The sequence below is a fragment of the Dunckerocampus dactyliophorus genome, chromosome 6, assembly GCF_027744805.1.
Source record: "Dunckerocampus dactyliophorus isolate RoL2022-P2 chromosome 6, RoL_Ddac_1.1, whole genome shotgun sequence".
Lineage (NCBI taxonomy): Eukaryota > Metazoa > Chordata > Actinopteri > Syngnathiformes > Syngnathidae > Dunckerocampus > Dunckerocampus dactyliophorus.
In genome coordinates this window covers 27,456,162-27,480,271 of record NC_072824.1, presented here as the reverse complement: position 1 = coordinate 27,480,271, position 24,110 = coordinate 27,456,162, and the positions used below count along the sequence as shown (strand labels likewise).

Below are 24,110 nucleotides of genomic sequence, written 5' to 3'. Positions count from 1 at the left end.
CTACCTCCACAGATTTCCGTATTGAGGTCAGGAAACCGGCTCGGCCTGAGCATGTCTTTGTAGCGGTGGTGGTGGAGGGGATTGAGGGGGACTTGACAAAACCAGAAGTGGCTCACTTAATTTCCCCCACTGCACATGATTATTTGTCCCTGATAAATGAACTAACGTACGTGAAGAAGTTCAAACTCAAAGGCACAATTCATTTTACTTAGAATCTGTGTGCTGCTTGTAGTCAGATCTCATTCTGTGTTTACCCAGTGCTGTTGAGGAATGTCATCCCTGTGGTGCATCTCCTGGGCATCACTGATGGATGGAACCAAAAGGCGGGAGAACACTTTCCATCAGTCCGTCTCTCGTAACCATAATCACTGAAGGGATCCAAGCACAGACAATACAAATCCTTTAAAGAGTTAAAGAGATTCATTTCTTGGAAATGACACAAGACATTGGCATGACTGCAAGACTTTTATATCAAATTTATATTTGATATTTTCACATTTAGGGCTCAAGCAATGGGGGGGAAGGAGGCTTTAATCCTGTTTTTCTTGTTTAACCAAATGAATGACATTTTAGGGCGTTCTCATGTGTAAAATGTTTGCATCTGATACAGGTTGCACGCATGACCCTTAAAAGTAATACTGTACAGTATGTATTACATACAGTATTAATATATACAGTGGAACCTTAGCTTACACCCGGTTAACATGTTTTCCGATTAATGTTGAACATTTAAGCCAAACTTTTGCCTCGGTTTGCGTACATGTTCCGGTTAGCGTACAATATGGTGCATCTTGTTATGTTATTAGTACACTGCGTGAGTACAACTGTTTTCTTAATGTATTTCTTAATGTAATTCTTTGTTCTCAACTCTCAGACATTAAACTTCATCCGTCAAGTCCTGGACCTTCTGCATGAAGGAGCCCATGTTTTGTTGCATGGAGCCCATGTTTTGTTCCAGGGAGCTCTTTTTTTTTGCATGGGATTCAGCTTCATTACCTTCTCCTCAATATGCTCCAGCTTCTTGTCAAGTTTCAGTAGCATTTGCTTTTCCACAATCTGCTGGAACATCTCCGTAGCTTTCCCCATTTGTACATCAACATGATTACTCAGTTGACGCTTCCAATAGAGCATGGACTCATCGTCAGGTCCCGGCGGCGGGGGGGTGGGTACAAAACCCGCACCTGGCAAGTAACTTGAACGAAAGCTTGGAAGAGGATCAAGTTAACACGCTGATATATTGCATGGAGGACGAGGCGGATGGTTTCTTAGGCTTCTTTGTTGTGAAGAAAACTGTGATTTATGAACGTGCCAAGTTCAACGTGTGCAAACAAAGAGAAGGAGGGACTGTAGATGTGTGTGTCACTTCGCTGTAGTCCTGGCAGCGCACTGCAACTATGGTGTGCTACAGGACAAGCTAATTAAAGACAGACTTGTCGTTGGTCTGTTGGACAAAGGGCTGTCTGAATGCATGCAGCTGGATGCACAACTGACTTTGGACAAAGCTATCACAATGGCACGGGAGAGGGTGGAAGATGAATAAGCAGTAAGCTTCTCGGCGAGACACCAAAGCTCAGGCAAATGATGCAAAGTCTGTTGAAAGACTATTCAAGGGCAGCAGGAAGACTGCTAAAATTAAACTTAACCATGCTCTCGAGCCCAGCAGAAAAAAAGAGCACACAATCGCAGTGTGGGAAATGTGGCGGCTCTTCACTGCATCCAAAATATGTTTGCCCTGCAAATGTTGTGAAATGTCATGCATGTGGTGGAAAAGGACATTACAGACATGCGCAAGTCAGCAAAATCTGTGCATGAAATCGAAAAGCCTGATGATGAGGTTGCTGTCTTCCTTGGCAGCATCACAACAGATAGCGATCCCAGGACGGTCAATATTGACATCTACGACAAGAATGTGACTTTCAAAACTGACACATGTGCTGATGTCACAGTACACGCTGTGTTGCGGAACACATATAAGAAAAGGTCACCTGCACTTTGCAAAGCAGTGATGCCACTACCGAATGGTCGCCAGGCTGCTGCTGCGGAAGGGTAAGGAGGAGGAAATGGAAGATGTATATGTTGTCCGCGATATGCACACTGCTTTTCCGGGGAGGTCTGTAAGCTGGAGGCTTGGGCTCATTCCTCGCTTGGACAGCGTCACTAGAAAGGAGAGCTACCCAAATTTATGCAGCGGCCTTGGAGGGGTGCACCAGCCACATGCTATAAAGCTGAATCCATTCAAACATTCTCACTGAAAACACCAAGGAGGATCCGATTGCCACTGATGGACAAAGTCAAGCAAGAACTTTCCCGCATGGAGGGCCTTGATGTTATCTGCAGAGTGGAGAAGCCTACTGAGTGGTGCGCAGGCATTGTGGTGGTGCCCACAAAGACAGGTGCTCTGTGCATATGTGTCAATCTCACCAAAACTGAACGAGTCTGTGTGTAGAGAGAATTTCATACCGCCGTCAGTGGGGAAAAAAAAAAAAAAAACACTTGGATGCTGGCTGGAGCCAAACTATTCAGCAAGCTGGATGCAAACATGGGATTTTTGCAAATTCATTGACACAAGAGTCAGCAAAGTCAACCCCCTTCATCATACCCGTTGAACGCTATTATTTTAAGCAGTTCCTGAACCCGTTCCATTCGCTCCTGAACACCTTCAAAATAGAACACAGAAGGGCTCGAAGGTGTGATTTGCTACATGGAAGATGTGCTGATGTGGGGGTACACACAAGAGGAACATGACGCGCGCCTGCATTGCTGTGCTCAGGAAGATCCAGGAGGTGTGTGTGCATATGTGACCTGTCAAAGTAAGTGTAACCTTCTTTGGCCATGTGATTTCTAACAGAGGCATCAGCCGAGACCTGTGCGAGACAGAAGCAGTGAAGAGGATCCAACAGTCAACGACAGTGAGCGAACTGAGGTCTTTTCTGAGCATGGTGAACCAGCTGGGAAAAATGTATCCCACAGCTGGCAGAAAGAGACAAACCCCTTAGAGACCTCATGTCAAAAAAGAACTGCTGGATGTGGAGCGTCGAGCAGGCCAAACCCTTCCAGGATCTGAAGGATGCCCTGACGTCACCATGTATGAACCAAACAAAGAATATAAAGCCTGAGCAGACACATCGCCATGCGGCTTAGGTGGAGTCCTACTCCAAGAATGGGACCGAGAATGGACGCCGGTGGCCTACACATTGCGGCCTCTCACACCGACAAAAGCAAAGATATGCGCAGAAGGATGCTTTGGGCTTGGCCTGGACTTGCGAGAGTCCCGCAACTTCCTCATTGGGAAACAGCTGGAGACGGACCACAAGCCTCTCCTTAGACTCCTGGGGTCTTAAGCACTGGATGCCCTTCTTCCTCAGATTTTTCTAATATGTCTGATTCATTATTCCTATGCCATATTGCATGTACCTGAAAAGTCTCTGTGGACAGCTGATACGTTGTCACGAGCGCCAGTCAAGAGAGTGGAAACTCCAATGGACAAAGAACTGTTTGAAGAAATAAACATCTATGGCGATATGGTGATTAAGAACTTACCTGCACGCACTGCATATCTAGATGAGCTGAGAGAGCAGCTGCAGAGGGACAGTGTGTGCACACTCGTGATGCAGCTATGTGTAGAACGATGGCCGACACATGGCATCAATGAGCCTGCAATTCGCCTGTACATGACTGATAGGGCATTCCTCACTGTCCAGGATGATCTTTGCAAGCTGCATGAGGGACACTAGGTTGTGGTCAAGTGCAGAGAGCAAAAGCAACCGGACTGCTTTGTGTAATATTCTAATCTGAGGTTGAATGTGCCTTACAGAACACCGTAGTAAAGTGTCAACCAAGTGTAAGGCAGGCAACACTGCGCAGCTGTCATGCGCAGGCTGCAGGAGCTCTGCAGGGACACCAGAGACGGACACCACATTAACTATATACACCATATTGTATACATTTTCGACGAATACCGAAACATACGAAAACCCCTGGGTACGCTAACCGAGGTCCCACTGTAATCGGACCACCAACTGCAAAATATTCATCAAGTTAAATATCGTACAGGAAGTACTAATCACTCCATCAAGCCATCAAGTAAACTGGACAAATATAAAATATCACATCAACTGGACTGTAAGTTAAACAAAATACAAAACACACGCATGCAGAATGACACTGATGGCATGCAACATTTGGCAAATCTGCATTTAAGAAATGTTCCATAATTTCATATTTTTCACAAGATGGATTCTAAGAGTACTTAATTTCACTGAACTAAAATTTGCTTTCTACTTAACAACTTCAAATTGTTAAGTCGCCATTAACTATTTAAGAATAAGATTGGAATAAGTGAAAGGTAGTTATAATAGTTATAAAAAAGTTCCAACAGTAGGGACAGCAGGTGAGAATGGAGTCAATACACGGTCAGGTACTACATCGTGACCTAACCCATCATATAAAATTTGGAAGGTAGTGAAACCAGGCATAATTGTCAGTATGGGGCAACACTAGCGTCGAAATCACTCATGTGGCCAAGTATTATATGTTGACCTAACTCACCATATACAATTTGGAGAGCATCGGACTATCTGGAGGATAGCTAAACAATTATACATTTCCTACTCTGGTGTCAATGTGGTCCTGTGGTCAGGTGCTGGGTGGTGACCTAACAAATTAAAATGTGTAAATCTCCACTGTAGTTATAACAGTTATACTTTTCCACCACTAAGGGCACCCCTGGAGTCAATGTCAATCTCTTCCTACACATCCCTTATGACCAAGTCTGATCTTGTGAAAGTGAGGTTGTCCAGTTTCGTGTTGCTTGGCGAGTCAGTAATAATACACATTGCAGCTTCAAGAAGGCCTTTCGACCGCCTTGTGGACTGGTGCTCGTACCGTTAGAAACAGAGGCGGTTTTTGCTATGGACCACATGGGCAATTGCCCTCGGTAGAATTCTCAAGGGGGCGCCACAAGCATAAAGGGAGAAAAAAAAAACAGCACACTCAACTCAGATAAATAAGTAGAACAAACTTATTTTTTAAAAAAAGTTCATCTCACTTGAGTGTACCAAATAAACATCTATTGTGGTCAACTATCACTATTAAGGTCCATTTTATTGGTTTTTCAAGGCAATCAGTTTGCATGTTTTGTTTTTTTTTAATTAAGGTTAACTAATGGATTTTACAGTGTGGCTATGTGTGTCAGATGGTGCCCTCTACAGGCAGGATATACTGCTCACTTGAAGTGGATAAAAACTAAACTGGGGTGTGGCCTCAGCCCTCCCGTTAATAAGTGGGTAAAAAAGTCAATTACAACAGAAATTGATTAAAAATAAAAATAAATATATATATTCTTAACACTGTATTATATCGAATATATCGCAAGCGAAAACTTTCAAAAATATGTTAAGTAGCAAATTTTGAATCAATATGTGTTTAGACTGCTAGTTGAGGTGCTGCACAAGCCCCGTTGAAGCTAGAATCGCCATTGCGTATAACATTGCATCTTCAATAGGGCATTCGCACAGCTATTGCTCAGTGGCCAGGCCCTACACAGTCTTCACGAACAACTAAATGAATGGGCTCTGAATGATTGTTAAGCAAATGTAAAGTTAGCTCACCATTCAAAGTCAGCCTCCGTGCAGTCACAGGGTCCTGACACCATTGAAACTGAGTACAGCTTTCCCATCACGCAACGAGATGTGGGCTTCAGCTTCCGATATATTCTTTTCACTCCCATCAGGCAAGGCTCCCCCTGTGGAAGATGGGGAATTTTAAATAAGGCACGCCAACTGTCACTGTCTTGGAATTGCTGCCATTATTTGTTCTTCCAGGCCGCCAGAGGTCAGAATTTCCCCATATGTTAGTGTTCAACCAAAAAGCATCATGATTATCATCACATGATCACATCAAATAATCGCTTCTCGTGCTTGAATACGACCTATTATTACAAAAAAAAAGCATATTTAAGCAAACTACGTATTCTTGGCCAAAACATTTTCAAGCACAAAAATGACTAAATGAACGAAAATACAAATATATGGAATTCCAAAGACGTGATGTGTAGTGTAACATCTGTGACTTGTTGTGTGCGCCTTTAAGGAGCAGGGCCTGAGAAGTGACTTGTGTGATGTCATCTACCTAGAGTTGACTGTCTTTAGCTGAGTGTTAGCAGTGTGGAGAGTGTAGTGACTGGCGTGAGTTGTGGCCGACAGCAGCTCCTGTGCAAATATTCACTGCTTATATGTTCTAAGCGATTAAAGTGCATTGTGAGTCTCTCAGTAACCACAAACAGCGGCATTACTGCAGTATTTTACACTGGTCACTAGATGTCAGTAACTATACATTGATGAGACAATAGCCACAGCAGGAAGTATGTATGCTGTCAATGCAAAAGTGTGTCTTATGTCTTATGCTTAAGTTGCCTTATTTTCTATTATTATGTCTACTGTATTGGGTAATATTAGCATAAAGGTGACCATATGTGTGTGATTTTATGTCTATAGGGTCTTTAAAAAAAACAACAACAACTAAAAATCGTATTCAATAGGTCGTAAACAGGTTTTCTATGCTGTAGAAAATATTTCATTTATAAATCAGGAATCCTACTTCATGGAAATTCACTTATTACGGTTGGGTCTGGAACCAATTAACTGTGATAAACGAGGGATTACTGTATACATAAAAGCAAATGAAATATATATATAAATAAAAATAGAATAAAAATTAGGGCATGATAAAAATGTGAATGCAAAATCTGTACGCTGCACAAATCTGTCTGTTGTGTTCCAAGACTAAAAGAAGCACAACCGCACCTGAAAATATGTGACTACCTGATTGTGAAGGTGCCACGTCTGATAATCCGCCTCTGTGCATCTCCTGTTGAAGATTGACCTGAAGTCTATTTTCACCAACTGCCACTCTGAGCGATGACTGACGTGGCCAAATATCCTGAAAAAAAGCAACGCGTGACTCTGGTTGTTACATAAAATCATGCACCACAATCACGTCAGTAAGGCTTACACATCCAGACTAAACGAGTAAATTATGAGCCTCAATGTAATCTAACATGTTTTTGTTCATTTATTTATAAAACATTATAGGTTAGCTTGACTTGTCAAGGGTCCAGTGCTTAATACCCTATGGTTGGTATATGACAGCATGACTGAATGTTCTTCATCAATTATGGACAAAACTTGATGAACAAAAAAAACTAATTATATGCTCAGGGAATTCACACAATTACATATAAATTTGATTGTATTGAATTAAATATAATTTCATTTGGAAATGTTTATCTCCGTTGGGCATCTCTGTGTGTAGTTTGCGTGTTCTCCCCGTGTGCGCGTGGGTTTTCTCCAGGTACTCCGGTTTCCTCCCACATTACAAAAACATGCAGGTTAGGTTAATTGGAGACTCTAAATTGTCCATAAGTATGAATGGTTGTTTGTCTATATGTGCCCTGCGATTGACTGGCGACCAGTCCAGTGTGTACCCCGCCTCTCGCCCGAAGTCAGTTGGGATAGGCTCCAGCATACCCGCAAGCCTAGAGTGAGGCATAGAAAAGGATGGAATCTTCCAATTACCACTTGGGCTATGGCACTTGCTGTATACATGAGTACAGATTTGATAGGAAAACATTACCTAATGGTCATAAGAACACAAATGATTCTCTTCAGTTGCTTCAAAACCTTACCCGAAACCCAACAATCTTGTACCCAGTTGCATGTTGTCCATGATGAGAATACTGTGGGGTGCTTTCCCGTCTTTTCTGCCAGACTGGCATTTATGACTAGTGCTATGACGATAATAAAATGCCTGTGGAAACCTTTAACACTCGAACTCCCAATGCAGTCATTTTGACTGTTTTCAAAATTTGCAATGTCATAACTTGGTTAAAAAAAACCTATGTACCCATAGGACCCTGACTTTTCCTAAATGTGTGTATATTTTATTCTAACATTGTTTTATCATTAAAATTTCAAAACACAAAAGAGTTCTGAGTATTACTACCTCAAATGACCATAGCAGTCAAATTGACTGCCTGCTTTTTACAGGGGGTGTCATATTTCACTATTTGCTACATTTTTCCCGCCCTTCCTTCTGCTCTATTGGCTGTTTGTTTTTAATGCTCTGTGATGCTAAAACCTAGCTGTAGCTTCAGTCTAAACACAAGAGAGACAAAAATGACAAGTAGAAAGAAGGTGACAGCTATGGAGGCTTTAGCCTTGCTTCAGAGAAAATGGTTGCAGTTTGAGTTTGCATGTGTAATTGCAGAGAAGTTATGTTGTGTCAATTCAATCAAACACTCAATCACTATAGTTTTCATTTAGTGTCCTGATGTGTTTTTTACCTATTCCACCAATTTATTTTTAGATCTTTTTGATGATAATCCAAATTATATACAAAGAGTCAAAATGACTGCTATGGTCATTCTAGTAGTTGCAGAATTCTGGTAGACCGAGTGTTAAAAAAGTCAGAGCCATATTCAACCCCACTGCAATATGGGAGTGATACTGCACCGTGAACTATACACACAAAACTTTTCTAATAATACGTACAGTATGAAAGCATGCAACAGCAATGTCCATGAATGTGTTTTTTGTGTATAATGAGTCATCGCCTTCGCTTTTCCATTTTCTGATGATAAAAAATCTGAAAGCAAAGTTTCTTGGTTCACATTGATGACATTCCTTCATGTGCATCTAAAAGACAAACCATGCCGTCACTGCCGGCCAAAGCACCAATCCCTGTGATCATACAGTACACAGGGAGCAGTTTTGAAGTTGCAGTGAGGAAGCTTGTTTCTTTCCGAAAAAGAGCACAGTGAGGAATAATGAATCTCTGAAAACAGATGCAAGCATGGGACACACACACACACACACACACTGTAGATCCTTGTAAAGATTACGTGTGGCAGGATACATCTCAGTGAAGACAAATCTTCACTCACGTCATGATGAGCGTCTCTTCCCCGGGCTCTCCCAGCACACCGTCCACAAACAGAGGGGTACTGATGAAGCTGTACTTGTTCCACTGCCGCCCTTCGTCAAAACTCAACCTGGGAAGATAAACAGCCATTACACTGGGGGCCCCGCACTAATCCCCCTGACTGTGTGCTCAAGCTAATGACCCTGAGAGTCGTCTAGACTGTATTTCATATTCTGCACAGGACTCGGGCACACCACTCAGTGAAGATTCATCACCGGTAGTTAGACTCACTATAAATTCAAAGACAGGCAGCTGCAATCAAATGACAATAGCCAATGCTGATTATTCAGAAGCTGGGAAGTGATTTTCTGTCCACTGTAATAATAATGTGCCCCAGTTAGACCACAAACTCATTTGTTTTTCTTTGACAAGCTTAATACTTGAAGTTTCATCTCCAGGAATGAGTCATACTGTGACGAATGGCGTCCCTGTCACCATGACTCACCACAGGTGTCTGATGGGAAGCGGTGTATGTCTTATAGCAACTAACGCTCCTCCTTGGTCGAGGTACAGCACTGCGTATTCTTCATTGAAGATCTTCAGGAACAAAACAAAGACAGGAAAAGACAGAAGGTGTCTCACTCTTGACTGAAGGTGTTTGTTACCACTTTGGCTTACACAATAAAGAACAAAACAAATGTGTTGTCTTGCACGTATTCTAAGCAATCCGCAGTTAAACTCCACCACATTCACTACCTTTACATGCACATAATAGTTCAGTTTTAACCAGAATATACAGTAGTATATACAGTGGGACCTTGGTTAGTGTCATTAATCCACTCCAAAATGTCACTCTAACCAAAACGTACTCTCATCAAATATGTTTTTCCCATAGGAAATAGTGTAAATGTTTTAATCATGGCTGCAAAATAACCCATTGAACCAAAGAAAGTTGAAAGTGCCAGCATTTTGATAAAGAAGCTGAGCAACACGATTGAATTCAAGAAATAACATTCATCATTTATATGCATTTAGAATTGTTTTCTGTATGTAAAACTATAATTGTACAACTATAAAAAGTGGCACAGTACGCAGTACGCTATCCAAAAATGTTGCAATTTAGCGACGTTGGCGTTAAAAGCACTATATTGGCTTTCATTGTAGGGAAAAAAATGATACCGATGTTGGCCAGTATTACATTTTTATGCCAATATCAGCTGATAATTATCAGTAGCCTATATTATCGGACATCCCTTATATGTACTGTATGTGTATACAGTACGACCCATTGCTACTGCTGACATAAAGCGATGATTTCATTTCATTTATGATTTATGACTTAGATAGTCTGTATGTTCCCTGCAATTGACTGGTGACCCCACCTCTCACCCAAAGTCATCTGGGATAGGCTCCTGCTCACCCGTGATCCCAATGAAGATTAGCGGTGCATGGATGGATAGATGAATGGATGGATAGATGGCCTGTGCCTATTTGTAACAATTTATACCCATGCCTCATTGTCTCCCTTGTCTGCATAAATTTCATATCTCCTGCCACTCCTTCCACTGCCAGTTTGTCTTCATTTTGTTTACTAGCACTTTCCCTAACTAGATTCCCGTTGAGGTGTTTTTACATAGCCTTTCTCTTGACAGATTTGTACTTTTGCCTGGACTTTCTTAGCCAATAAACATCTGGCTTGGTATATCAAAAACCTGCCTGTGAAAACTGTGCATTGGTTTTACGTGCTTCCTTATCAAATGCTTATTTAGGACAACCCCAATTAAAATAATAATAGGTTTGTGTTCATGAAATGGAATAGAGCAAGAAATAACACATTATACTATACAAATGTACACTATGTAACCTCACCTGTCTCCATGTGTTCCCGGCATCTGAAGTGATGTACACACTGACATTGCTGTTGGTGAGCTCCGACCCAAAGGAACCTTTAATCAATTAAAAAACAAATACATTATGTACGCTGTACATACAGTGAACACCATATTTGGTGAGAAGACAACAGTGGTAAGAAAAGGCAGGAGGCAGCTACCAGATAGACATTTGTGAGGAAATATTAACTTCAGATTACATTCTGAATACAGTAATCCCTCGCCACTTTGTGCTTCAAATTTCGAGGCTTCACTCTATCACGATTTTTCAAAAATACCTTTATACTAATTAATCGGAATACAGCCTCTTATTAGTCCAAATATATGCATATTTTAGCCAATGTTATTTATTATTTTGCCTAAATTAAGCTTTTTCAAGCACAAAAATGGCTTAATGAAGTAAAATACAACTACAAGGCATTCATACTGCAAGTTTATAAACTTTGTAAGTAAATCCTATTGACAAATGACAAAACTTATACCGTAATTTACGGTGTATAAGCTGCTACTTTTGTCTTAAACTTTGAACCCTACGGCTTTTACTGCGGTTCAGCTAATTTATGACCATGTTCTAATCTTGTGACATCTTCTATACTTCAGAATTACTCCTAATATATAAGTATATACAAGACAAGTACCAATACGAGTTTAACATTTAAAAAAAAAAAAAAAACTTCTTCCTATAATGTATTATTCCCAGCAGAACTGCCATGGCTGCCATCAGAGGGAGCTCCTTAACTCGTGAGCTCCCGCTGGTGGCCCGGCACCAATGTCTGCTGAGTAGCCATGGCAGCCATTGGTCAATGAACTGCTCTGCTGGGAATAATGCATTATGGGAAGGAGTTAAAATTGCTGTTTTTTTTATTTTAAACTCGTATTGGTACTTAATTTCTTAGCTACCTTTTGAATGTTAAGTTGCTGTGTGATGATTTTAGCCTTCTGTCTAAAATGACACAGTGAGTCAGACTGTTATATTGAGTAATAACCTCCTGCAATTTCCAATGGGTTGACAGCCTCATTGTGAGTTATAGCTCATGATTGGCTCCTGTCAAATAAAGAGCTGCCTGGTCCTCACAAACAATGTCTTCTTATGACATGTGCGGTTTATATATGTACAAATCTGTTTTTCTTTCAAAATTTTGTGGGTGCGGCTTGAACACCAGTGCATTTATACACCGGAAATGACAGTAATTGTGGCATATGTGGCTTTATGTTCTCTTGATTGTAGAAAAGGAAATAACAGAAAAATAGGAATAAAATGTATCAATAAAATATATCAAATATAAATAACTCACCTGATGCCACAATGATTCCGGGCGCAGAGTCTCTACTCGCTATGTTTCCAGATGTGTAGGGATTTGCAGAAACGTGAAGATGAAGATGTAAGGAACAATATGGCTGCGTAAACAAACAAACAATAATAATCTCAGTCTCAATGATCAAAACATCGAGCCCTACCAAAAGAAATGCACAACAACTCTGCTATTGCAACAGCTTGGATGTACAACTATCCCATGCCATATGATTTATCACATATGCCATATCCCTATTGGCGGACTTACCATTTGTTGTGATTTGGTTAACCTTTAACAACACAATTCTCATTATCACCCAGCAAAATGCCAGTGGGGCAGGCCATTCGGTGACAGGCTGTTTAGGGGTTTATTAAAACGCTGACATTTCCTGACAAATTAATGTATAATGTGGTAGAAGGCAAACCATTGTGGCCCACAAAGGGGGGGTTGTAGGCAAAAATTAATTTACTGAGTGGGTAAACAATTATTACATGTAGATTTTAGAATAACTGTTTGCACTGATGTCTACTGATTGAATCATTGTTGAGAACTGTTTAATCAATTAATCTAATAACTTAGTGAATGATTCCAAGTAGTTTATAGAAATAATGCCTTATTAAATAATTAGCTGAGTAGATTAACATCTGTTTGAGTGAGCCAAAGGTTAAACAGAAAAACTGGTAAGGTAGACAAAACTACCTTGACTTAGGCTGAAGAAAAGAATGTTGTCTATGTCAACAACTACAGTAAGTGTTATGGGGTCAGCGAAGGAGCCGGCTATCATCTGCTGGCGTCACAAGCTTCGTCAAGGAATCCAGGAGAAAGTTATCTTTGGAGAGACTGGAGCCAATGGTCTGAGCAAAGCAAGTATAAAAATGACAGATGGGACAATCGATCGAGACTCTCTTTCAATCGGCCAGAAGATGGGCACAGGTGAATGAAACGGGGTCCAGGGCTCTGTAAGATTGCGAGATATCCTGTCTGACTTATTTTTCAATTATTATGTCTGGCTTATTCTTCAATACATTTTGTAAATCTAATTTGGTGTGAGAGTCTTTTTCTTTCTCATAACTGGAGATACGCAAGGGGAAGGTGAAATTGGTTTAATTAATTTTCCAAAGTGGTCCTTTGACCTTTAGGAGATTGTGGAGAATTTCATCTGAAACAATTAAACGGTAAAGACATCCTCTTTGGGTCCCAAGTTATGGAAAGTCCCTAGTGAGGGGAGGGGGGAGTTGTAGAGGGTATAAGCAAGAAGTCAGCCTTGCACTAAGTTAGACCTTTCAGCTTGAGCCACTTGGTACTCGCTGTTTGATCTCCAGATATATTTGTAATAAATGGTATACAATTCTTTCTTGTAATTGCCTCATTCCATAGACTCCAGTAGAATAGACTTCACCATCAACTAACCTGGGAGCGAAGGCAGAAGCGTAGCAAATAAGTCGTCCGCAACACCATGCTACAAAATGGCAGATTGAAGAAAACAAATATTTGTGTGTGTATAAAGCTACAGTGGGGAAAATCATTATTGGATTGGAAATAAGTATTCGATCCCCTGTCAACCAACAAGAATTGTAAACCCCACAGACCAGTTACATGCCCATGAGGCATACAAATGAATCCTGTCCCTTTAGGAAAGTACAGAAAGTACAACATCACGACTGCAAAATAACCCGCATTGGGGCCACTGAAAGTCGCAAGTGCCAGCGTTTTGATGAAGGTGAGAAACACTACTGAATTCAAGAAATAACTCACAGCAGACCACAAAGGTGGTGTCCGTGTGGCTCTAGCTGCCTCGTAGCTGTCTTTGTCAGCAATCATGTCTTCCATCAAGGTAAAAATGATGTTCAAATTTAAAACTGTATCTTTTTCATTCCTCGTTTATATGGTTTAGAATGGTTTTCTGTGTGTACACGACTGTAATTGTAAAATTCAAAAAAGTGTTTTGGATTAACTTTTTTCGGGTGTCTGGAACGGATTAATTTGACTTACATTATTTCTTATGGGAAACATTGATTCGATAAGAGGACGTTTCAGTTTGAGCCAGACCTTCTGGATTAATGATGCTAACCAAGGTTCCACTGTATAGCTTCAAAATCAGACATATTTTCCATTTAGGGAGATTCAATGAACTGCCAAACAGCCCTCCAATATGTCCCAGACTTTCAGGAAGAAATAGGTAAAACAAAGGTTGTTGCATTTCTGTGTGACGCCTTGTTCCCTCTAAACGTCTTTAAGGAGAGGTCATCTTATTGGACTGAGTCATTATGGCTGACCTTTCAAGTGAGCTGCTTGAGAACACACATGATGCTTTTTGAGCGTCACCTCTCATTGTTGCAGGATCAGTCAGCTTGTGTCTCTGTTTGACATGAAAAAAATACAAATGCACTCACAAGCATGCAGTGTATGCTATTGCCTCTCAGGTCTTTGTTTGGGGCCTGCAGTAACCGCCAGTCTCTGCCTCTGTTGTAGGTGATATATGTCTTCACTTGCTTATCCGTCTTTTTGTTGGCTAAGAACATCCCTTTTATTCCTGCCACCTGTAAAATCAAAAGACAAGCAGATCACATTTGAGGCAAAAGTGTAGACTGAACTTGTGTGATGTCACTCACAGTGACACTTGTGAAAATGAATGCAATTACACTGAAATAAAAATCACAAGTGCCGAGGAAATGCAAGCACACCTGCTCATTCCTTTTGTACTCCAAACAAATCCAAATACAGCATTAAAAACACTGAGTCGGAAATGATCGACTATCTAGGGATTTGCAAATAACCAATGCTGTAAATGAATCAGACTTCTTGCTGAAGGCCCCAAAGAGCCGCTCATGGATACTGAAGTGATTCCGAGGCAGTTGAACCTCCAATTTACAAGTGGCACACATTTCAATCTGCCTCGGAGGAAGAATTTAGCATATCCTATGTTTCAGATGGTGACCCCAATCAACAGTAGATTTGATTCCTTAGCCAGGACCAAAGACAGACAAGAGCTCTCACAACATGTCTGTCATCGCCTGCTGATGTTTTCCTTGGTCTACCTGTTCTACATCTGTTACTTAGTACACCAGTGGTTTTTTTCTTGTACAGGACATTCCAAATGGTTGTACTATCTATTACCAATGTTTGTGCAATGGTTCTGATTGATTATTCACCTTCTCTCAGACTCACAATTGCTTTTTTTTCACCCAACGACAGCTCTCTGGTTTTCATGTTGTTTTCACCTCTAAATGCAGTCTACACAGGCAAAACCTATCCTACACAATCTGAAACTGACTGATTGAAAATGCAATGTAAGAGGACGCACCTGGGCAACAAAGCACACCTGTCAGTCACATGTTCCAATACTTTTGCTCACATAAAAATAAAGTTCTATCCTCTAAGTTGTAAATACATGGAAATAAAAGGTGAAATATTGCTCACTGGTCTTATAGTCATCATTTGATTTCAAACCCAAATGTTTTCAGTCTACATTAAAAATAAATAAATTGGCCTAACTGTTCCAATACTGCTGTGGGACGCTGTAGTTAATGGAGGCGTTACGTGCACGTACGTGCTCCTACGCGCTGGCTAAGAACAAAAATGGGGAAAATCGCAAGCGACACGGACATTTTCAACCCCACAGACAGCACACAAAGCCGTAGAAGAAAATGCAAATTGTTTTTTCTGCGTGCATGCAGGAAAACCGTGCATGCAGCCAGGTCACAAGGGCGGGGCAGAGGAGGAGTGCATGTGTCGCAAGTTTAAAAGTACATTGTGTACACTGCCCGGCCACAGCAGCGGCTCCTCCTGCGGCGGGCGACTCACCATCTAAAAGCTACCAACGAAGGGCGAGCGGCAAGCACGTGAGTGTCACAAATCACTTGCTCCATAAGTACGACACACTTGCAACCCCTCTGATACCCTACTTCCTCTACGTGCCGGCCAAAAAAAACAAACGGCTGAAATAAGAGGAACATGATAGCACTCTAAGGCACAATTAAAGGGATCATGACATATGCGCTGCTTACCTCATATAGATCAACCATCATATTTCCTTCAGGGCCCATGCTACTGACAACATTCTCCAGTGCCAGAGTGTAATAAACTCCTGATGTGTCTGACACATACAAATTATAGGTTTCATTCTGGTTCCACTCCTGCACAGCAGCCACAACACGATTTTCATCCGTACTGATCACATGCAGGTCCTGCAAGAAAGACACAGGCAGTAACAGTCATCCTCCTTCAGTTTTATACATATTATTTTGATTATATTATACCAAAAATTGTGAAACTAATAAAATCGAGCTGTTGACATTGGCCCTTTCTATTGTTCCAGTCATTGTAAATATACTGTACAGGTACAATCACATATGCGTAGATATGTAGACATGCGTGGGCGTTATGTTCGGAGACTACCCGTGAATGGCGAGTAATAAAAATGCCCATAAAATGTCTTTTTTGGGGCTTGCTCATGCCCTTCCAAAACCTCCTGCTAGCTTGATGGTGATATTCTCCTTTGAACTACTGTGCGCAGCGGCGCTACAGATCACAGTCTGATAGGCCTCTGCTGCACTGTGCACTGTCGCCAACTCCTCAGTAAGAAAAGTAGCTGTTGGCTGTCCTAGAAGTTGCTAGATGATGTCATTGGGTAATTTGCATATTATTTGCATATGATGTTGTAAGAGATGTTGTTGGAAAAAAAGCATAACCTTTTAGAAGAGACAAAAAACTAAGTAAAAACACCTTAATTTTGTTTAGAACTACAAATAAACTTCTTACTTTCTTAGTTTGTTCATTTAAAACTGGCCATCACTTCATAAAATTATTGAAAATTATAATATTTTACCTTGGCCAGCACCTCTCCATGTCTAGACAGCGTAATAATTACATGCGGACTCGCCTCCAGCCTCTACCTCCTATCTTGTAGTTAGGATACTTATCACACATCATTCTCCCATCACACATTCTGACACACTGACAGGCAGGTGACTGTGGCCAAATGAGGCTTGAGTGTGCTGAGTAAGTAATTAAGATTTAACAACAATAAGATTAAGAAACAAAAAGAGGTGATCCACCCCGGTGGGATCGCACCTCACGCATGCGTGATTCGTGGATGCGTGAAGCTCCACTATGCTCTTAGTGTGCAGCGGGAGCTGACAGTGCACTGATGCTTGTGACTGCTTTGGGGCGGGGCGGATGTCTCAGGAGCACCCGCTGCTGCTCAGTGAGAACACAAACTACAGATCAACACGTGCTTTCACTTTTAAGTCCCCAAATACCAGAAAAAAAAATCTTGTTACGTTTTAATCTCGTGAGATCTCCCCAAAAAGGTACTAATGAATGATAATGAATGATGAAGACAATTTACAGCAACTACAACAACTTCCTCTTCAGGAGGGTCCTGCATCTTCAGATTACGTTGGCGGTCAGATGTTTTCCTGGCTCCCTTCAGGAACGTGATTATTGGCAGCAGCTGCCGTTGCTTTTCCAGTGTTTTGAGAATGGTTTTATGTGTCATTGCGGCGGAATTAATTGTGTTTACCAATTGTAGAACGAACCATTTTGAGGTCCCAAGCTTCAGCCTTTCCTTATAAATACGTAGCTCCTCTCACAAGTTCAGACAAGCCTTTCCACTGATGGACCTTCCTCCTCCTCTTCACTGGCAGACTTTGTCTACCACTGTAAATCCTCGTCTGCCAGGGTTTGAGAGTGTGCATCGATGAAGTCATTGGCTTGCTTTTGAGTGATGTCATCAAAGCCTTCACCGCCAAGTGTGTGTGCCAATCTCACCGCCTTGTTGACAGCCGCGTGATGAATTTCCTCCAGTGATAAGATCCTGTAGTCCTTGACACACTCTGGCCACAGTTTCTTCCAGCATGCGTTGAGGTTTTTCATCTCCAGAAGCGCCTTTTGGATAATTGTCAGGCGTGATGTGAATTTACGCCAGTTCACCCTTTTTTGGCGCTTAGGTTTCTTGGCAAAATCCTGAGCAGGCGCAAGACATTTGGGCGGCATCGTAGGGCGTAAATACAACTTTAAAAATCACGTTCAATGAGAGTTGAATGAGAGTTGCAGTTGAATGAGAGATGTGCAGCTTGTGCTCCTTTCCTGTGTATGTGGCGCCCCCAGCAGGAAGTACAAGGTATACACCACGGCAGTCAGCCATTCAAACCTTACACCAACATGTACTTTGTACATGTACATGTACTTTAAAACATGTACCAACATATACTGTGTCATGTGCTTATGTATTATGCTGACATTTTATGCTTTATTACAACGTATTCATAAATTATTACCAACATTGACTCAATAAGACTCCATAAGGTTTTCTGCACACACACAAAACACTGCCTATTTTTGGAGAGAAAAAGCACTAATGGGCAGGTTTTCCTACAGATTAAAAAAAAATGCAATTTTCAGGGTCACAGATGCTGATTTGCGAATGTGTGGGTATGCCTACACATTACTTTTAGCATATCAATATATGGAATAAAACGATGAAACAGGCTGAATAAAGAACTCAAGCAATGTAATATGAACTACTTCAGGAACCAGTTCAAACATATGTTATTTAAAAGGTACAAGGTGAAAACAGAATGCTGAGAACAATAGTGTGATACGACTTATTCCTGCATGCATTCATTCATTATTATTTAATAAGTGAGTATTCATTATATATGTATGTATTCATTCATAACACAATGGCTCTGTCAGTATTCACTGCTGTATTTATTTTTTCATTATTAAATAAGCTCTCTACATACTTACATGCTTCATTATTTTCTTTTCCCCTTAGAAAAATGGTAAACACATAAGTTATTCTAGGTGTTATGATGTTAACACAAGAAGAGAACAGACTATCAGTAATTGCTTAGACATGGAGCGAAGGTGTGATTATATCAGATTTGCTTATTCCTATTCCTTTTTGTGCTTGAATTATTGTGCAAGTGCAACCCCATTGGCATATTATACTCGACATGGAGTGCTACGGTTCTCCTGTGCAGGTTATTTGTAGAGCAGGATTTGAAATGTGAAATTTTAATAATTCCTGCATGCTCTACATTTTTCCTTTGCATTATCAATGTAATTAAAATGTGTCAAAATTTTACGGCGTACTTTCATGCAGTTGACCAATTACGAGGCTTGAACAGAAAAAAAAAGCATCTTTGTATCCCCGAAGAGTCTGCTCTGAGAACCGTTTCGTTCGCAAGCAACACATCACTACTACTTGTACTACTGCCTACTGCTCCCTCTCTCCACTCATTGTTGATTATGCTGCTTATTAACATGACATTTTGGCTGAGGGACAAGCGGCCATTTGATCATTGCAGTCACAATCTTTATTATTTTTTATTTCATCTTTCCTGTCCTTCACACCAGACACAAAAATAGAAATCATATGACATGTCGAGTTTTTCAGTGTTGCTACCCAAACCTTCTCACTGAATTTGTATCGCTGTAGTGTAGTTGCGGTAAATATATTAAAGGCATTTGTACATGAACGTGGAACATGAGAATAATGGCCGACCATAATTCACACGCGAGATTGCGTGTGAATGTTGAAATGCTGAAGCTGAACTGAAATGTCGAATGAATGTTGAAATACCCTAGAAATATACTGAAATCTATTCACCTCCTGAGGATGAATGAACCAGCCACCATCAAGTGAATTTCCACCAACAGGAGGTGGCATTGAAATTGGCCCTTCATTTTCAATGGGAACAATGACCAAAAAAGAATGAATTCTGGAAAATGTGGACATTTTTAGGAAACTCCTGATAGACGGCCTACATGTCCTAAATAAGCTGGACATTCTGACGTTGGGATGGTCTGAAACGATTGAGAAATGTGGAAATGTTGCAATGTAAAAATGGAGAATGATTGTTGAAATGTGTTGTAATATGAAACAGGAATAGGAAATATGTTGTTATATGTTAAAAATTGTAATAGAAAATAGGAAATTACAGTAAATGTGGAAAAGTCCTGATAGACAGCTCGACATGTCCTGACTGAGGCTATGTCATATGTTTTTAAAAACGCATTTTTTTCTATGTGTTTTGACCTTTCGTTTCACACGCAAATGTATGTTTTTGTCCTTAAAAACTGAGCTTTTGGAAAACTCTGGCCAGGGTGAAGATTTTGGAAAACTTCAGCGTGCAGCTTCAGCGGATGTGTGTGGACGGAGAAGACGGAGCTTTTGGCTTGTGGCCAACTGATGACATAACAATGATGTGCCGTCATGTCCACGCTTGAGTATAATTTAAAGTGTGCAATGGCAAACATTGCATTTCGGAGGATGCTACTGCTGCTGTTTTGCTCTCCAAGACTAAAACTGCCACGACGCTCTCGGCAACAATAACAACTTGGAACAAGACCCAATCGGACCTCTAGCTAGTGGGACAACTGTTCTGTCTTGACCGATAACATTAAGCATGGGCTTGATAATCAACATCTGCTACATTTTAATAAAACATACTGTATTTTTCATACATTTTCGGTTTTATATTCAATAAATTGACAATTTGAAATACTGAAAAGTAACTCTAACTCGCTAGTAGTCCACACGTATGTTCTCCTGTGAATCGCCATGTTGTTTGTTTTTCTGCCGTCTATGGAAATGACGTCATCGATGCTTCTGATTGGCTAAAATTGTCTTAATAGTCCATGGTTGCGATACTTTGGCATGCTCATGACAGCCTCTGAATGTTTTTGTGTGGACAGAGATTGTTTTAAAACGCCACTGTGTGGATTAAGTTTTTTTTTTTGACACCGCAGAAGAGCAAATGTGCGTTCTTGAAAATATCCGTGTTTGTGTGGACCTGACGTTGGATGGGTTTGAATCAGTTGAGAAAGTGGGAGGGTTTAGTGGATGCAAAATGACACAGAATAAGAAATAGTAGAGGAAAGGGTACCATCATTTTTGTCTATGCTACTTTCATTTTTTATAAGAGGTGTTCTTCTACCACAATTCAAAAGTAATGCCTCAGTTCCATCCATTCATTTTTTTTATGATCACTTTTGGTACTTTCCAGCTATTTCAGTGATTCTTGTGGGTTATTTCTTCTTTGACGTAAGGGTAACAACCATTTCCACTCTTAAATACACATGTGGTGAAGTCTTTATTGTGCCAAAACAAAAAGCTAAGTCAGACAGGCCATTCACAGAGTGTGTGAAAGACTCCATGATTAAAGTATGTCAGTTTGTCTGTCCAGACAAAAAGCGTTTTCAAATGTAAGCCACAGCAGAAAAGCAGCCGCTGACCGGATGTGTGAGCTTGTCACCAATCTACAAAATCAGCTAATGGAAAAGGAGAAAATATATTTGCTGTGAATGAAAGCGGCGACATAATAGATACTGCTCAGCTGTCAATCTTCATCCATGAAAAGCAATGCACGGCGCAACCGCAGGGAGGCAGATATTGGAAGAAGTGTCAAATTGTGTGAATGACATTAAGCCGCCTCGGTACTAGCACTAACTGGTGTGTGCAGTGAAGAAAGTGTAATCACTGACATGTATGCTGTAGTGGGAGCTTTGAATGCCACAGGTGCTTCCAAGGATGCATTTTGCTGAAAAACTGAACCAAGTTCACGGTGCAATTTACTCACTTTGAAGCACAGAAAACTAAGATCTAAGATATTTTCAGCAATCTGTTGGTGGTTGACTTGGAGAAGGCAGCTGTGGTTATTTAAATGGAGTTCAACATATAGACACTATTAAATTTTGCTGTCTGGGCACTGCATAGTTCTCACGTTTCTCAACTCTGGCTACATGCTGCTAAAAAGCTCAGCATGTTTGGAGGCACAAAGCTGGGAGAGCAACTTTTCTCTCAAGCATCACAGAGTAGTTGTCTCACGGAGGCATGTCTTCACGCTATTTTAAGAATTCAGGTCAGATACCGACTCCAAACATTGACAAACCAAAAAATATGCCAGACATCTAGCTTAAACTCAAGTGCATCATAGCCGAGTATACTTCAATGATTTTGCATTTTCTTCTGTAATCACAGGGCATTCAGCTAAAACTACAAATATATGTATATTTAATAGATAGAACATATTATTGATATTATTTCTGAACAGTTGTTGAACTTTATTATTGTTTATTTATTTTATTTTCCTTATTAAGACTGTTTTGATAAGTTGATTGACCCATCTTCATTTGGAATAAGTTAATGGAAATTGATGAGTAGCTGCACCATTCTTGTTAATCACCTCAAAAATTGGTTTGGGTATGCTTGATGCCAGTGTTTCCAGGAGGCTAGTGGGAATGTTGCTCCTGGTGGTCAAGATGGCTTCACGGAGGGCATCCACTGTCTGGAATTGATGTCCATTTTTGTAAACTTCCCTTGCCATCCATACCCAAATTTTCTCCGTTGGATTTACATCAGGGGAACACGAAGTATGGTCCAAAGGTCAGGCGGGATTGTGAACTGCAGCGTTATCCTTTTGAAAAACCCAGTCATTACCATACAGACAAGGGCCTCCAGTTATGAGGGATTCCCCCTGCAACATCTCCACAAAGCCAGCTGCCGCTTGACACCCCTGCACAACCGGAATGTCCATTGTGACATTAAAGGAAAAATCTCAGGTGGGATCTTCTCTTCTCATGCCAGAAACTTTGGAAGTCATCAGGAACGTCAAGGTAAATTTTTTCTCATTAAAGAATGAAACTTTCTTTCACCTTTCAATGTCCCATGTTTGGTGCTCTCGTGCAAATTCCAAACGGGCACTTTTGTGGCGTCGAAGGAGACGAGGCTTTTGAAGACATTTTTTGTTCTTAAAACCATTGTCTCGCAGATGCCATATGACGGTTATTGGACTGCACTCGGCACCGGTAACAACCTTCATTTCGGCCGAGGATCGTCCCGTGTCTTGAGGGACAGCCAATCGGCGCCTGTGAAATGTTTTTCGGTCTACCACTTGATTTATTTTTGTTCCATACCATCAGGACCTTTTACATGTAATTAGTTCAAAATGACTGCATCCAACCTCAGCCAACCTCTGTGAAAGCAAGGCCAAGTTTTATTTGTCTTGGTAATAATAACATGTTTTGGTTTATAATTAAATTTGGTACAGTTGATTTTAGTTTCCCTTTAGCCACTATAGCCAAACACATTTGCAACAAAATACAAAAACAAATACATAATTCACCAATATTGGTCACAAATGAGAGCCTACAGTCTTGTATTAGGAACAAAGTCATATCTTACTGTAAGAAGAAAAAAAAAAAACATAACAACGTAATTCAGATCCATCAAGAAACATTTCTCAATTTATGTTTTTTTAAAATGCCAAACTGCAACTATATGTCTTTTTTGTTATATTAAAGTGGGCTATGTTTTTTTTTTTATTATTTTCATTTTACACAATACGGAAAGGACTCAAAAAGGTTTCACAAACTGCACTTCCGTTTGTTGTATTCTGTTGTATAAATTTGAAAAAAGACTCAAATGTGTTACATTTGCGGCTCCAGACTATTTTTATTGAGTGTCAGAGGGGGCAGAATGGCTCTTTTGATAGTAAAGTTGGCTGACCCCTGCCCTACACGGACCAAATCAATATGAACCAAACACAGTTCGTGGTTTGGTATTAGAAAAGAGGTACAAAAGTCGCTCACTGTTCTCCAAAGTCAAAGCTGATGTGTGTGAATATTTTGCTTTGCCTAAAACACAAAAGATAATAGGGCTGCTTTCATGGATGACTGAGGAAATTTAAAAATATTCAAATTTGCGAGAATGAAATCGACATATCCACATTTTAAAATCAGAAAACGATTAATTGAATCCCAAAAACAGTTGTTGAGCAGTTGAATAATTGATGAATCATAGTTGAAAATATCAATGTATACATGCTATACATTCACGTAACTAGAAGAACGTCAGCTAAAAGCCCAACCACACCAATTTTAGAAAAACAGAAGACAATGAAAACCACAAGCATTTAAATGGGCAACAACTAGCATGCAATGTTGAGATCAGCATATACGATAAATAATTTCATAAAATACAACACAAATGCCACAA

The 24,110-nt window shown here is 40.5% G+C and overlaps 1 protein-coding gene across 6 annotated transcripts in view; it reads right to left on the bottom strand.

Moving 5' to 3' along the window:
• The window catches only part of LOC129182357 (VPS10 domain-containing receptor SorCS1-like), a 161,899-nt gene that overhangs the window by 25,768 nt on the left and 112,021 nt on the right, over nt 1-24,110 (bottom strand). For all 6 annotated transcript variants that reach the window (XR_008570630.1, XR_008570629.1, XM_054778357.1 and 3 more), the window contains exons 9-17: nt 16,111-16,290; nt 14,497-14,643; nt 12,104-12,206; nt 10,789-10,865; nt 9,425-9,516; nt 8,942-9,049; nt 6,822-6,939; nt 5,610-5,743; nt 255-368 (exon numbers count right to left, since the gene is read on the bottom strand). Coding sequence is in view for 4 of the 6 variants with exons in the window: in XM_054778357.1 (XP_054634332.1) it covers nt 255-368; nt 5,610-5,743; nt 6,822-6,939; nt 8,942-9,049; nt 9,425-9,516; nt 10,789-10,865; nt 12,104-12,206; nt 14,497-14,643; nt 16,111-16,290 (1,073 nt within the window). In the remaining 2 variants the exon portion in view is untranslated. The remainder of the gene's footprint in view (nt 1-254; nt 369-5,609; nt 5,744-6,821; nt 6,940-8,941; nt 9,050-9,424; nt 9,517-10,788; nt 10,866-12,103; nt 12,207-14,496; nt 14,644-16,110; nt 16,291-24,110) is intronic.